This window comes from Vipera berus, assembly GCF_964194415.1.
Source record: "Vipera berus genome assembly, chromosome: 5".
NCBI classification, from domain to species: domain Eukaryota; kingdom Metazoa; phylum Chordata; class Lepidosauria; order Squamata; family Viperidae; genus Vipera; species Vipera berus.
In genome coordinates this window covers 73771419-73788803 of record NC_138207.1, presented here as the reverse complement: position 1 = coordinate 73788803, position 17385 = coordinate 73771419, and the positions used below count along the sequence as shown (strand labels likewise).

Here is a 17385-nt window from a genome sequence, read left to right as displayed (position 1 = left end):
AACGCTGTTACCTTCCCACCGTAGTGGTCCCTATTTTTCTACTTGCATTTTTACGTGCTTTCGAACTGCTAGGTTGGCAGAAGCTGGGACGAATAACAGGCGCTCACTCTGTTATGCGGCACTCGGGATTCGACCCGCCAAATTGCTGACCTTCTGATCGACAAGCTCAGCGTCCTAACCCACTGAGCCACCGCGTCCCGTCTCTTAGAATACCCTTAGTTAATCAGGAGGAAAAACCAGGGTCCAACACACAGGTGACTGAACCCTATCCACTTCATCAGGACCAACATGATCAAACTGCCCCAATTATAACCAGTGTGCTTTGGTCATTTCAATGGAATGTGCCTTAACATCAGAGTTCAGGTTGGAGAGAATCTGAGCAATTTTATCTAGCACAGAGGTCCCCAAACTTTTGGCACCAGGAACTGGTTCTATGGAGAGAGGTTTTGCCACGGACCGGAGAGGGCGTGGTTTTGTGTGCTGCCTGCATCCCGCAGATGGGGCTTTGCTTGCTTGTGTGGACCGGTTGCTGGCATGCCGCGGCCTGGTACCGATCCACGGACCGGGGGTTGGGGACCCCTGATCTAGCAGATGACTTGAAAAATTATCAGATAAAACATTATTGCAATTGTAAAGGCTTCAATGAATAAATATTTATGCCTTTACAAATACACACACAGACAAACTTATAAATGGACCTCACCTTTTTATACACTGCCATATTATCAAATTAGGTAAGACATGATGGAAATATAACAACTCTCTTAGATAAGATTGCTCACGCATTCAATTACCTCTAGTGTTTCATCCTGAGAATTATACTGAGGACAAAGTCTGATGAGGCTTGCAGCCCCATCCAAAACTTCATAGAGCTCTTTTAAAAATACACCACAAAAAGGAACTACTTTACAGCCAGGGATATTCAGAGCTCTGTTGACAACTTTTCTATATTCAAATGATGATTCATGCTGTGCCATAGCATCTTTCAAGCTTCGCATTGTTTCAATATCAGATTGGTCCATGAACTGCCACATTTTTAAAACTTTTCTTGACCTATTTGGAAAACATAAGAATATTTACTAGCTGGTTTGTACATATCTTGTTAGCAGTAATAACAAATAATGTCATAATGCAGTTATGAAAATATCTTTGCTGCTGTATAATTCCAATTACACAATTAATCATATTAGCCATGTAAATTTCCCAAAAGATATGCCTGCTTTATTTCTTTGAGGACAGTGTTCTGCCTGGGACATGTGCGCTTTTACCTACTCTTAGTATGGTCTGGTAATCTGAGTACCCAGCAATCATTTAGAGGTACATGCTCTAAATACAGGTAGTTTTTGACTTACAACAGTCCATTTAGTGACTTCGAAGTTACAATGGCACTGGAAAAAAGTGAATTATGACCAATTTTCCACATTTATGATTGTTGCAACATCTCCATGGTCACGTGATCAAAATTCAGACACTTGGCAACTGACTCATATTTATGACGGCTGCAGTATCTCGGTGTCTTGTGATCACCTTTTGCGAACTTCTGACGAGCAAATTCAATGGGGAAGTAAGATTCACTTGACAACTTTTTAAATTTTTAACATGGTGGGTTTAATAAGATATATTCTAAAGTTATCTAAAGTATGTCTTTCTTTCAGGGTGGAAAGTAGCACTTTTTCTTAACTACATTTAAATGTGGTACTAAGAGATTAAAAGCTTTTCCCCTGATTTACTTGTTTGTCACTCCATAAGATAAATGAGGTCCCTTGAGTTTTCTAGAAAAAGGCCTCTCTTTTGAACGGTATAACCTCTGTCATCCATCTTAATTCAATTCTGCCAAAACATTTATAATCATAACCTCAGCGGGTGAGATAAAGGATACGATTTAACAGAACATTCAATACAATGACTTATGGAATGATGTTCAACATTTATTTATTTTTAAATAGACACATGTTATATAACAGATGCTGTAACCTAATCTATCCCTGAGTTGCCATCATTTCAAGAATGAGTTCAAGTACCTGAGCCCTGCCAAGAATTCCATTACACCATTGTAGTTGCCCATGTTCCAGCAACATTTTGCCACATGTATTACATAAGAGAAAACTTCTCGCTTTTCCTCCATAGAACCAGCAGTCAGAATCAGCCATGTCACCCAAGAGCTTACCTTGTTAAAAAGAAAAAAGGAAAGCAGAAAACATTATTGTACTTTTTTATTGTTATTTCCCCCCCCCTAAAATGTTTCAGTTTGTTTTTCAAGTGAATTGTACAGCTTATATGTCATATTACAGGTGAAAAAAAATTCTGAAGTGATTTATTTTGGTCTGATTTTTTTGTTTACATCTCAAGAACCTGACATTTTAATAGTGGTGTGTAGATTTTTTTGTATCCAGTGTAATCATGGTAACATTATTATTGGGGTGCATAACACTAAGTAAGCTGACTCAGGAATTCTGGGAGTTGAAGTCCATGAGTCATAAAAGAGCCGAGGTTGCCTACCCCTGCACTAAGTAATACATTTGTGTGCACAATTAAGCAATCAATATTTTATCTGTATTTAAGGAATTTTCACTTTCCTAGTCAATATATGTAAAATTAGCTATGAGTAAATTAAAACTAGCCTTTTTATACAGTGATTGGACACACAATGATAGCTAATTTTAAAGAAAAACACTGGCTTAACATTTAGGAACATTTTATAACTATAAAGTTTTATGCTTTTTAAAGATTTTTTTCCTATTACAAAGTCATGCTTTTTCTTTAAACCATATTTTAAAATGATAATTTTACGTTACATCATTTGTAAGAAAAGTGTGAATGTAATTTCCCCTCGTTACCGTCATTTTATATACATATCATTTGTTGCTATAAATATTTTAAAAAATAAATTCCAGAAATATTTTAAAATAATTAAAATTCTCAGAACACTTCATATGTTGCCTAACATGTAAACACATCGACTTTAATTTTCTTTTACTCACATTCCCAATATGACTTCACTGGTAAATTCCATTTTAGGTTCAATGAGAATTCTCATTTCAAGATAATTTGTTTGAATGTTCAAACCTGAACAATTATCTAACACTTAGAAAATGCAGTTCACTTTCCCACAACATTAATTGAAAGAAAAACAGAAATATAGAAACGCCATATTTCACATGGAAACATAATTCAAACCAACTGGACTATTTTATAGTGAGATTCCCAAGAGTTTTGTTTTTTCCCATTGTATAAACACTTATCAACATGAGATAATACGTAAATGCAATCTTTTTTCTCTCCTCCATTTAGTTTTCTTCTTCTTGGCTCATGAAGGATTTATAATTTATGTTTACTGACATTCTTTCAGTAATGAGATCTTCACATGCATTTCATCATCTTTTAACAGTTAGACAGTTAGACACAAAACAAATTGGGCTACAAGAGTGTACTAAGTAACAAAACTATTTATAAAGGGAGCAAACTAGCTGGTCAAAAAAAATCAAGTATCTTATTTGCAACACTATATGTCTGGGCTTGGAAGAGAATCTGGCTTTGGCCAGGTTAAGAAAACTCCAAGGGAATATATCAGGGCACAAGATTAAACTGTACTATTGAATACTATCTGGAAAAATGGCACTTTTTATTGTTGTCAAGATAACTATACAAGGAATCCTCAACTTACAACTTACAAATCATTCATTTAATGACCATTCGAGGTTACAACAGCACTAAAGGTGCCTTATGACCTATTTTCACACTTATGACTACTGCAGCATCCCCACGGTCAAGTGATTAAAATTCAGACGCTTGGCAATTGGCTCATATTTATGATTGTTGCAGTGAAATTTGCAGTTGCAAATGTTGTGATTCAGGGTCAGCCTGTGGGTTTGGCAGTTGGGTCGGACGACTCAGAGGAGGAGGAGGGGGGGGTGTTGAAGAGCTTGCTGAGGGGGTTGGACAGCTTGATGAGAGCCCCCAGCCAGGCCCCTCTCACCTGGTCACGACGCAGACCCAGCTGTGTGAGCCTGACAGTGTGGATGAAGATGACCCACAGCTGGCCCTGTTCAAGGACACCCGACGCAGGAGGCAGTCAATCAGGAGTAAACAGAGGAAGGCAATGGGGCTCCTCGGAAGGAGGCAGAGAGAAGCCACGCCCTGAACTGTATTTAAGGGGGAATGTGTTCTATTTGTTTTTGTAGCAATAAATTTGGCAGGCGTAATTCCAGCCTCTTGCCTTCTTGTAAAAGGGGTTGTCCCTGCCTTTTCTGCAGGGCCGGTAGCAGGCTGGTACAGAACAGCAAATTTCTGACAAGGAAAGGCAATTGGGAAGCCAGATTCACTTAACAACCGTGTTACTAGCTTAACAACTGTCATGATTCACTTAACAACCGTAGAAAGAAAGGTTGTAAAACAGGGCAAAACTCATTTAGCAACTGTCTCGCTTAGCAATGGAAATTTGGGACAATCAATTGCGATCATGCAGTGCACCCATTTAAACAGACAAACTTGTTTCAGAGGGGATATTATGAGCATTAACCTTAGCATTATTGTTAGCAGTTGCAACACTCCTACTTCGGTATATAGGAGTCAACAGCATCCACAATTCACTACTACAAGACACAGAGATGATGTGATTCCCATAACTGAAAGAGGGTAGTCTCACAATTGGGACCAGGATTTCTGTTGCTAAGCAAAGTGGTTCTTAATTGGGTTGTGTTTGATTTTTATGGCTTCTTTTGCCACAGTTTTTAAGCAAATCACTGCAGGTACGTGAAACATGTGGTTGTTATAGTGAATTCAGCTTCCTCCTTTGTCTTTGCTTGTTGGAAGACAACGAGGAGGGTGCAAATGGTGATCATGTAAACCCGGGATGTTGCAACCATCATAAATACATGCTAGTTGCCAAGTGCCCATATTTTGATCACTTGACTGTGGGGGGGATGTTGCGACTGTCGTAAATGCAAGTCACTTTTAACAATGCCGTTGTAACTTCAAATGAATGGTTGTAAGTTGAGGACTGCCTGCCCATTTTGTGTCTCTGAGGATCATGCTAACAAGATCTTCTACAGCAGAGGTCCCCAACCTTTTGGGCACAAGGGACTGGTTATGTGGAGAGAGGTTTTTCTGCGGACCAGAGGGGTGTGGTTTTGTGTGCTGCCTGGATCCCACGGATGGGGCTTTCCTTTTTTGTGCGGACTGGTTGCTGGCATGCCGCAGACCGGTACTGATCCACGGACCAGGGATTGGGGACCCCTGATCTACAGCAAATCTACTGAACTACATCGGAAGAAGCTCCTGCAAATAACATAGCACAGGGGTGGGGAACCTTGGCTCTTTTATGACTTGTAGACTTTAACTCCCAGAATTCCTGAGCCAGCATAGCTGGCTCAGGAATCCTGGGAGTTGGAAGTCCACAAGTCATAAAAGAGCCAAGGTCCCCCACCCCTGACACAGCACAATCATTTTGCTCTTTATCTGCTTTTTACTTACAATATTTGGGTTCCCCTCCCCCCCGTGTTGTGGTATTCTACTTTTTGTTGTTGTTGTTGTTATGCTGTGCACTGCCCAGACTTGTTTGGAGTCAGGTGGTGTCTTAAATCAAATCAATTAAATTAAATTATTTGAATTAAATCAAATCACAAAATTGTCTTCTGCTATTGGAAGTGTCAACAGAGGTTGAGAGGAAGTCCAGAGCACTGCAGAGAGAGGCAATGTGGCCATTTCGCTTTTAGAAGCAATGAAATCTTTGAAAATCTGTTTAAATGAGTGCCCTGCATAATATTTCAGCAAAATGAAGCAGTCCTTCAAAGTTTTCTGCAGGAAACACCACTAAACTAATTCTTTATGCAGGCAATGTTTTGCTTACAATCTTAAAAGGAAAATTAGAGTTATACAGGGAAAGAGAAATGCCAAAAAAAACCCCAGGCAAGTCTGCAGCAAAGTAGAGAGATATGAAATCACACTAAACTTTCATTTACTTTTTGCATCAAATCAATACTTATTGCAGTCAATAACTACTGCAAAACAAATAGAAGTCTTAAATCTAAAGATGAATCTAAAAGGAACAAAATATGTGACAGTGTAAATATAAAATAATTATAACTAAAAGCAATTTTGAAAGTAAAACACTTCCCTTAATAAGCAAGACTTTTGGGGATCAAAAATAAACAAGTATGTTCAATGCGCTGGAGAAAGAAAGAGAAGGAATGAAAAAGCTAATGATAAACACGGACAAGACTGTGTAGTATAAGAACATTTAATTGACAAAAGACTAGAATGGTTAAACAATCCTCTGTCCACTAGTAATGCATTACTATGAAAGCTAAAACCTAAAAACAAGGCAGCATTACAGATTCAGAAATGTTTAGCGTATCAGGGATTTGGGGGGGGGGGGCGGAAAACAATCAACTAGTCCTAGGCTACTTTAGAGCTTCAAGTGCTGACCAGAAAACAAAAACTCACATACTTGGTTGTATGATGTGAATGGACAATGGACTAGAAAAAGGGGAAATGAGGTAATTTGGGTGGGTTACTGACTAAAACCAAATTTTGCAGACTCCTTTTGAACAGCTGGAGAGAGAGAGAGAGAGAGAGAGAGAGAGAGAGAGAGAGAGAGAGAGAGAGAGAGAGAGAGAGAGAGAGAGAATAGTGACTAGATCACTGGATTCTCACCAAATTGGAGAGCAGAAAGAATCCCTTCTTTTCAAAGAGAAGACAGAATAGAGCAACTGTCCAATTGAAACTTGAATCAATTAGCTGTAGTTTGTAATTCTCCCATAAATATCTTTATCTGAAAACAAGTCTCTCCAAAATCTTACGACATATCTAGAATTGTGTTGCTAGTAACACACAAAGGCAAAACAAACAAGTGAACTGGTTACCAACAGGTGGTCCTTAACTTACATCTGTTTAACTCTGAGTCCAAGTTACAACAGCTTTGGAAAAAAGGGATTTGTGGCTTCTACTCACACCTACAACCATCACACCACCCTGCATTCAGTGTAGTAGAGTTTTGCTGTGTTTGGGGTTCAATTTCAAAAAAGTGCTTTAGACTGCACACAGTTCACATGTAGCACCTCTCTGCTGCAGATTGTGCTGTGATTGTTTTCTCATACACTCCAAAGCACCTCTAGATACTGAATTTGAAACACTGCACAGTATAATCATTAGTAAACATATATATTCCCAAATAGATCTTGATTGGAAACAAATGTAATCTAACAAATACAATCAATCAGATTATTAAACAGTATCAGCCTAAACAGAGTTGAGAGCTTTGTGTCATATTTCATCCTTAGTTCAAGTAACACATAGCTATGGAATTATTCAGAGATTAAACTCTACACAACATAGTTTTTGACAGTTGTCCTGGTAACATAAACAGAAGCCTGTCTCGCTTCCAGCAGAATAGGCCATACAGAACCATTAAAAACTTTCAAATTGTTTCAAAAGTAACAGTAAAGACCATGGCAAGGAAATATTTTATACTTTTACATCTGAATAATAATAATAATAATAATAATAATAATAATAATAATAATAATAATAATAATAATAATAACAACAACAACAACAACAACAACAACAACAACAACTTTATTGTCACTTTGAATGTACACCAATCGGCATACATCAAAATGAAATTTCGTTGCATACAGCTCTCAAAGGGTCACCACCTCCAATATACACTCCTTGTTCGTGGCCAGCTCAAGTTTCAGAACGTCCATTTAAGTCTCTCCTTTCCTTTTTCTGATCTTGTCTCTTCCACCTTTTCCTTAAAGAGGCCTCGTTCTTTTCGACCCTGAAGCACGCTGCCTGCCGCCATCTCCAACTCCTTCAAAAGCCTCTCTCCCTTCCTCTGGGCCTGCCGACAGCCTCCTCCAGTGCCTTTGCTCCATAAGCCCAGGGACCTCTCCTCCTCTACCTCCTTTGGAAATAGCCCTTCAAGAGCCAATGCAGCCGCAGCCATTCCAGGCACCGCCATTTTAGAATCAAGCTACATCTGAATGACTAAGCAATTAATATTAAGAAATGTAATTAAGGAGGATCCAATTTATTTGGGAAATTAAAGAGAAAGAAGAACCCATAAATAAGCAGGTCCCTATTACAGAAGATTCTAAACACGTGATACGTTATTCTAAAATTCCCATTACTTTAGACCAGGGGTAGGCAACCTCGGCTCTTTTATGACTTATGGACTTTGACTCCCAGAATTCTGCTGACTCAGGAATTCTGGGAGTCGAAGTCCATGAGTCATAAAAGAGCCGAGGTTGCCTACCCCTGCTTTAGACTTTCAAATATGGTTGAACAACTTAGTAATTTTGGATGCACAAGCTGCTTTGACCATAGTCCCTGAGGCATATACGTTTAAGCATGCATATGATTATAACCTAAATTCTGAAGTCTTTGCAGGGAGGGTGAAAGAAAAATCAAGGTAGCAACTGTGACCATATCATAAAAAACACACACCCCTTTTGTGTTCATTGTGTGTGGCAATACGCATAAAAAAAACCTGGGCTTCGATCACATCTTCATAACCACTACATTCACCTTTTTGAAGCTCCTGTTTAAGTTTATACATTTTTGGACATATCTGGCACAGAAGGTGAACTTTTGGCCTCAACAGTCATAAATAATCTTAAATGGTAGATTAAGGAATAGGTATACAGTACATATATTCATACACACAGAGGCACATAAATTCTCTCGAGCTGAGGTGGAAAAGGATGATTTATTTATGTATTGCTTTCATATCCCCCTGCAATCAAAACTCCTGATGGTCTGTGCTAGCAGGAAAAACAACCATGTACTTCCTACCTAAACATTAGCTTGCTTGGCTGGAGGATGTTACAGACTCTTCTCCGGCAAAACTCAATTTCACTGGGAGTCACTTGTGTTAACTGGTTGGAATGGGTTTTTTATTTTGCTTTTGTTTTAATTATACATGCATTTATATTGTATTTTCATTGTTCTTAGCTGCCCAGAATAAGTGACATGGGTGGCCATATAAATCTAAATAAATAAATGTCTTTATAAAACCTATTAAACTTAGAACACTGAGTTCCTAGCCAATGTAATTAACATAAGCTACCGTATATACTTGAGTATAAGCCGACTCGAGTATAAGCCGAGACCCCCAATTTTACCCCCAAAAACTGGAAAAAGTTATTGACTCGAGTATAAGCCGAGGCTGGGAAATGCAGCAGCTGGAGGCTGGATCCCCCGAAAGACGTCTCTGCTGAGATGAGAGAACGGGGTGGCAAGCCGCCGAGAGAATGGGGCGGTGGAGTGCTCCGCCGAGAGAATGGGGTGGCTTGCTGTTCTCTCGGTGCAGCACGGCAGAGGCTGGATCTCGCGAAAGAAGTCTCCGCTGAGCGACAGAATGAGGCGTCTCAGCGCCCATTTTCTCGGCGAAGACTTCTTTCAGGGGATGCAGCTTCTGCCGCCCCTTTCTCTCAGCTGCCCAGTGGAACAGCTTGCCACCAGAAATCAAGAGTGCTCCATCACTGGAGGTTTTTAAGAAGAGACTGGACATTCACCTGTCTGAGATGGTATCGGTCAGTGGTGGCGAAACTTTTAGAGACCGAGTGCCCAAACCGCAAGCCAAAACCCACTTGTTTATCACAAAGTGCCAAGGCAGCATCGGCATTCTGGTGCCCTCGGGGGAGGGGACAGGGAGGCGCCTCTGAGTGCCGCCTCTGGCACGAAAAAAAAGGGGGAGCAAAAAATGGGCCACCGTACCGCAAGGCACAAAAACGCCAACCGCCGTGCCGCAGGGTGCAGATACAAGGCACCGCATCACGTGAGAACGGGGCTGGGCTAGTGAGTATCACGCAGGCACTAGCCCCGCCCCCTTTGCAGCATGTGCCTGCTCGTGGCCCCGTGCGCGCATGCACGCATGTAAAATGCTTCCCCCTCCCTTTTCTTCCAGTCCACCAACCAACAAGGACCTGCTGCTGGCAGCGGTGGTGGCGCACGTGCCAACAGAGAGGGCTCTGAGTGCCACCTCTGGCAGGCGTGCCATAGGTTCACCACCACTGGTATAGGTCCTCCTGCTTGAGCAAGGGGCTGGACTAGAAGACCTCCAAGGTCCCTTCCAGCTCTATTCTATTCTATTCTATTCTATTGTATTCTATTCTATTCTATTCTATTCTATTCTATTCTATTCTATTCCATTCACTTTCTATATTTCTATTCTATTCTATTCTATTCACTTTCTATATTTCTATTCTATTCTATTCTATTCTATTCTATTCTTATTACCATTCTCTATTCTATTCTATTCTATTCTATTCTATTCTATTCTATTCTATTCTATTCTATTCACTTTCTATATTTCTATTCTATTCTATTCTATTCTTATTACCATTCTCTATTCTATTCTATTCTATTCTATTCTATTCTATTCTATTCTATTCTATTCACTTTCTATATTTCTATTCTATTCTATTCTATTCCATTCACTTTCTATATTTCTATTCTATTCTATTCTATTCTATTCTATTCTATTCTATTCACTTTCTATATTTCTATTCTATTCTATTCTATTCTATTCTATTCTATTCACTTTCTATATTTCTATTCTATTCTATTCCATTCACTTTCTATATTTCTATTCTATTCTATTCTATTCTATTCTATTCTATTCTATTCTATTCTATTCTATTCTATTCTATTCTATTCACTTTCTATATTTCTATTCTATTCTATTCTATTCACTTTCTATATTTCTATTCTATTCTATTCTATTCTATTCTATTCTATTCTATTCTATTCTATTCTATTCTATTCTATTCTATTCTATTCTATTCTTATTACCATTCTCTATTCTATTCTATTCTATTCTATTCTATTCTATTCTATTCTATTCTATTCTATTCTATTCTATTCTATTCACTTTCTATATTTCTATTCTATTCTATTCTATTCTATTCTATTCTATTCTATTCTATTCTATTCTATTCTATTCTATTCTATTCTATTCTATTCTGTTCTGTTCTGTTCTGTTCTACGTTCTGTTCCAATCCATTCCATATTTTCTATTCCATTCTGTTCCACTGTCAGAGCCCATCGGAGGCAACCCAGTCAGCCCAAACAGGAGTTACACTAAGGCTACGCAGCCTCTCCTCTCAACCTGAACCCCTCCTTACCTTTCCTTTTATCTGCATCCTATTTTTAACTGCCGGCTCTGCCCTGCCCTAGCAGGGCACTGGACGGGCCTGGCGGAGCTGCTGAAGGTGAACGGGAGAAGATGAGTCTTCGCCGAGAAAATCTCAGCGCCCATTTTCTCGGCGAAGACTTCTTTCGGGGGAGCCAGCCTCTGTCGCCCCTTTCTCTCAGCTGCCCAGCTAAGAGAAGGGGTGACAGAGGCTGGATCCCCCGAAACAAGTCTCCGTGAGACGAGAGAAGAAGGCGTTGGAGCGCTCCGTGAAGTGTGGGGTGGGGAAGCTTGCGCCCATTGTCTCAGCGACGAAGACTTCTTTCGGGGGATGCAGCTTCTGCCACCCCTTTCTCTCAGCTGCCCAGCTAAGAGAAGGGGTGACAGAGGCTGGATCCCCCGAAACAAGTCTCCGTGAGACGAGAGAACAAGGCGTTGGAGCGCTCCGTGAAGTGTGGGGTGGGGAAGCTTGCCGCCCATTGTCTCAGCGACGAAGACTTCTTTCGGGGGATGCAGCTTCTGCCACCCCTTTCTCTCAGCTGCCCAGCTAAGAGAAGGGGTGACAGAGGCTGGATCCTCCGCAACAAGTCTCCGTGAGACGAGAGAACAAGGCGTTGGAGCGCTCCGTGAAGTGTGGGGTGGGGAAGCTTGCCGCCCATTGTCTCAGCGACGAAGACTTCTTTCGGGGGATGCAGCTTCTGCCACCCCTTTCTCTCAGCTGCCCAGCTAAGAGAAGGGGTGACAGAGGCTGGATCCCCCGAAACAAGTCTCCGTGAGACGAGAGAACAAGGCGTTGGAGCGCTCCGTGAAGTGTGGGGTGGGGAAGCTTGCCGCCCATTGTCTCAGCGACGAAGACTTCTTTCGGGGGATGCAGCTTCTGCCACCCCTTTCTCTCAGCTGCCCAGCTAAGAGAAGGGGTGACAGAGGCTGGATCCTCCGCAACAAGTCTCCGTGAGACGAGAGAACAAGGCGTTGGAGCGCTCCGTGAAGTGTGGGGTGGGGAAGCTTGCCGCCCATTGTCTCAGCGACGAAGACTTCTTTCGGGGGATGCAGCTTCTGCCACCCCTTTCTCTCAGCTGCCCAGCTAAGAGAAGGGGTGACAGAGGCTGGATCCCCCGAAACAAGTCTCCGTGAGACGAGAGAACAAGGCGTTGGAGCGCTCCGTGAAGTGTGGGGTGGGGAAGCTTGCGCCCATTGTCTCAGCGACGAAGACTTCTTTCGGGGGATGCAGCTTCTGCCACCCCTTTCTCTCAGCTGCCCAGCTAAGAGAAGGGGTGACAGAGGCTGGATCCCCCGAAACAAGTCTCCGTGAGACGAGACAACAAGGCGTTGGAGCGCTCCGCGAAGTGTGGGGTGGGGAAGCTTGCCGCCCATTGTCTCAGCGACGAAGACTTCTTTCGGGGGATGCAGCTTCTGCCACCCCTTTCTCTCAGCTGCCCAGCTAAGAGAAGGGGTGACAGAGGCTGGATCCCCCGAAACAAGTCTCCGTGAGACGAGAGAACAAGGCGTTGGAGCGCTCCGCGAAGTGTGGGGTGGGGAAGCTTGCCGCCCATTGTCTCAGCGACGAAGACTTCTTTCGGGGGATGCAGCTTCTGCCGCCCCTTTCTCTCAGCTGCCCAGCTGAGAGAAGGGGGTGACAGAGGCTGGATCCCCCGAAACAAGTCTTCGCCGAGAAAATGGGTGGCAAGCTTCCACCGCCCCATTCTCTTAGCGGAGGCTTGCAGAGGTGGCGGCGGAGCTGCGCGCGCAGCTCTCCAAACCGCCGCAGCCCGTTTGGAGAGCTGCTGCCTTCGTCCATGTTTGATGAAAGCAGCAGCTCTCCAAATGGGGGTAGAAGTTCTTTTTTTTTTGTTGTTGACTGGAGTATAAGCCGAAGTGGAGTTTTTCAGCCCAAAAAGTGGGCTGAAAAATTCGGCTTATACTCAAGTATATACGGTAGTTGTTTTTAAGTATCACAGCAAAATCACATTAAATTTTCAAGATTAAAGTCAAGATTTTCTAAAGAATTCTCGAATTTCCAGCAGTCCAGTTGCCATGACCCACCTTTCAGGCAACTCTACCTGGATGATTGAGGATTTTCACTGACATCTAGAATCTCTAATGAATTATAATTATGAACATAATGAACATACCGTCATGGCTCTGTGGTTTAGTAAAAATTAATTATGCAGAACAATTTTAACACATCTGTTTGTGAACTTAGTAGTTACATCACTAAAAACATTTTAGAAAAGATCTGCAACTAGCAAAAAGGGGAAATTCTTTAGAGGAGCACAAATGGCCGCAACCTTTCCAAAGTTGTCAATCAAATTAGGAGCACTTAAAAATATGAATAAAGTGAAAAAAGAAATATGTTCTCAGCCCTCAAAAAGTGCAAGAAACTAACAGTAATTATCTGGATTGAAAAAAGAAACAAAATTGAAGCCAAATATTCCAAAAATAAATTATTTAATAAATTGGCAAATCTTTTTTTTCACCAGCAGCAATGAAGTCTACAGTTCTTTTACTTTCCTTTTAAATATTCCAAGTGAGGAAATAAGAGTAATATAGTCTGTTTAGAACAGTCAATTTGAGCAAAATTCTATATGGCTGTCTTTTAAACTTTGTTGGATAATATTAGTCCTTCTGGGTAAACAATGCAAGAAGCCAAACATCTGAAGTATGTACAGTAGATTTATGACTGAGCAGGGCAGAGTTTGAAGCAAGGGCTGTAGACATGGACCATCAAATTGAAATCTCTATGGCCCATCCATCTTGGAATTTAACAAATGCTTCAAAACTAGCTGGATATTTAATCAACTTGTGACCACTGATGTTATACTGTACCTTCAGCTGTTCTCAAGAAAGTGAAGCTTAAAACAAATTTAAAATGTTCCACATTCGAACTCTCCTTAGTCAATCAGATGAATTCTATGCTCTAGATCAGGGGTAGGCAACCTCGGCTCTTTTATGACTCATGGACTTCAACTCCCAGAATTCCTGAGTCAGCTGACTCAGGAATTCTGGGAGTTGAAGTCCATGAGTCATAAAAGAGCCGAGGTTGCCTACCCCTGGTCTAGATAGCTTCTATCTGTTTTTGTCTCCAACTTTCCTTAAGCACTGTGTCTTTCTGGGTGAACAATGTTAAAATGTGTAATGCATTTTAGCTCTTTATAATTATGAACAGAAATCAAAATAAGAGTATAATAACTTTAAAATAAAGACTGTATGTCTTTGTGCCGTAACACACTAATAACTCCAAAGGCAATCACCAGAATATTTTTTTTTATCACACTTCTTCTGTGGCTAGAATCAAATAGGAAATCTCATAAGCCATCCACTTTTAAAAACTTGTCAAATGCTTGTCAAACCTGTCAGCTAAATTTAGACATGGGTTATTCAATACTAAGCCTTAGTGCTATACGGTATTTTGGATTTGAAGACAAAAGGTGATCTCGAAGCACGTAGGCACACAAATATAGCAGTCTGCAACTGCTTAAAAAAAGCTGCTTGGCCTAGCAGGGCTACCTGCTACACAATCCTACGAAAATAAGGATTTGGTTTAAATTGCAGGCACATTCCATATCGTCTTTTTGCCTTGACGGCAAGCAATGGATACTCCTACTAAATATCACTCATATGTCAACTATACAGGTAGTCTATGACTTATGACAGAAGTTATAAGAACTCCCCAAAAGTTCTGAGGGCCGATCCTCATAATTACATGATTGCATTTTGGCACTTGGCAATTGGCCTGCTTTTACAGGAGTTTGCACCATCCTGTGATCACGTGCCGGAACTAGGCATTAACTTCCGGTTTTTCACAAAAGATTAACGACCACAGGGTACACTTAATGCCTGCATTTTCACTTAATGGCTATGGTGATTCACTTAACAGCCACTGCAAAAAGTCATAAAATTGCATCAGTCAATGATGACCCCCCTTAACAACCATCATTATGATTGTAAGTCGAGGACTATACGTAGACAAGTATCCATCTCTATAGATTTTGACCTGAAATAAGATAACTATACTTATCTCGGGTAGATACAGATATTTCCTAGAGTCCAGGAATCTGAATTATTTGGCCTTAGACGTCAGAATAAAATCTCACTTTGCACCAGTTATCCTCATTATTTGAAAGTACTATTTGATTTGGATTCAAGGGAAGACTGCTCCAGCGAGCACCATTATTTCATCCCCAATTAGCTCTAACGGAATACTTTACAGTTTTGGTCAACATTATTAATAGAATTTTATATCCTTAAAATTTACTGTAATTTTTTTAAAAAAATAATCACAGTAAGGTTATAAACACATATATGTCCTTCTCAAAAAAGTAGAAGTTTTGTTTCCATTGTTGACTGGATCAAAGTTCGTTGCTAGTATGGCCGGAGGGACTTAAAATATGAAAAGATTAAGAGCCACTAGATTAAACAGCTTTATCCTACTACATTTTCCAGCTAAAATTATAGAAAGACAGACCTAGAAATGTTTTTGGCTTTGTGTTTGGAGATGGTACCAGGCAGCAAAAAAGCACATAAACAAATAAACAAACAAAAACAACTCTGCTTTCTTCTTCTTTAATAAAATATGATGAATTAACTTAACTGCTCTGCTTGAAAGGAGTAAAACAGACCAACAAAATACCTTCACCAGCTTAATCCGATTATATACTAATTCAAACATAGTGTTCCAAACAAGGACTGGAAACATGTGGCTATTTATACAAACATAATATTTTTCTAAAGGTTTTTGCAAACTCATTTAAGTTTTCAAAAGTTCTGAACTGGGGAATGAAGTATTTATTTACATACCACTGCTGAAGCAAATTTATATTTTTAAGCCATCTCTTTTTGGACTGTAAGACAGTTAAGCTGTCTTACATACATTTATTACATCAGAGTCATTTACCTCTACAGGATTGCAATAGACATATAAATAGGAAGACATAATGTTATATGAGAGTGGAAAAACTTTGGAAATTACTTTTTAAAAAGTAAAAGGATCCAAGAACAAGTTAATTTACTACAAAAAAAAGTGATACCTGGTGTAAACTTAGAAATTTGACAGATAGACTGCAAATGTATCTAAAATATAAACTATAGCGTTTAAATAACAGTGATCTTTAAGTGATTAAATAACTCTAAAAAGTTATCACTTTTCACCTTGTGATCAATGGCCATTTATGGCTTTAAAAATCAACTGATACTCTTTTAACACAGGTAGATAAAATTTGTTGTTGTTAGCTGCGAAGTCGTGTCCGACGCATCGCGACCCCATGGACAATGTTCCTCCAGGCCTTTCCGTCCTCTACCATCTTCTGGAGTCCATTTAAGCTCACAACTACTGCTTCAGTGACTCCATCCAGCCACCTCATTATCTCTCGTCCCATTCTTCTATTGCCCTCAATCTTTCCCAGCATTAGGCTCTTCTCCAGTGAGTCCTTCCTTCTCATTAGGTGGCCAAAGTATTTGAGTTTCAACTTCAGGATCTGGCCTTCTAAAGAGCAGTCAGGGTTGATCTCTAGGACTGACTGGTTTGATCGCCTTGCAGTCCAAGGGACTCGCAGGAGTCTTCTCCAGCACCATAGTTCAAAGGCCTCAATTCTTTGGCACTCAGCCTTTCTTATGGTCCAACTTTCACTGCCATACATTGCAACTGGGAAGACCATAGCCTTGACTATACGCACTTTTGTTGACAGGGTGATGTCTCTGCTTTTTAGTGTGCTGTCTAGATTTGCTACTGCTTTCCTCCCCAGGAGCAAGCGTCTTTTAATTTCTTGGCTGCAGTCCCCATCTGCGGTGATCTTGGAGCCCAGGAAAACAAAATCTGTCACTACCTCCATTTCTTCCCCATCTATTTGCCAGGAATTGAGAGGGCCGGATGCCATGTTCTTGGTTTTCTTAATGTTAAGTTTCAACCTCTCTTGCAACAAGAGGCTCTTCAGTTCTTCTTCACTTTCTGCCATTAGAATGGTATCATCTGCATATCTTAGGTTGTTGATATTTCCCCCGGCAATCTTAATTCCAACTTTTGATTCATCTAGATTACTGTAAAAATGCCTTCTACATATTCTTAGATATTATTTCTTTCTAAAAGGGTCTGAAAATATTGACTATTCCTTTTTAATCTAAGCAAAGATTTTTACAACAATCCAGTTTCATTTAATACATAAAACTGTCTTGCAATGTTTCTCTTTTATATTTCATGGTCAACCATACTAGGACTTTAAGGCCTTTTATACATTGATTTGATAATGAAG

General features: G+C 40.4%; 1 protein-coding gene across 1 annotated transcript in view; it reads right to left on the bottom strand.

Moving 5' to 3' along the window:
• Nucleotides 1-17385, bottom strand: part of PLCE1 (phospholipase C epsilon 1) — a 152648-nt gene that overhangs the window by 73329 nt on the left and 61934 nt on the right. Inside the window, exons 4-5 of the mRNA XM_081329878.1 lie at nt 2022-2167; nt 795-1053 (exon numbers count right to left, since the gene is read on the bottom strand). Coding sequence (XP_081186004.1) covers nt 795-1053; nt 2022-2167 — 405 coding nt within the window. The remainder of the gene's footprint in view (nt 1-794; nt 1054-2021; nt 2168-17385) is intronic.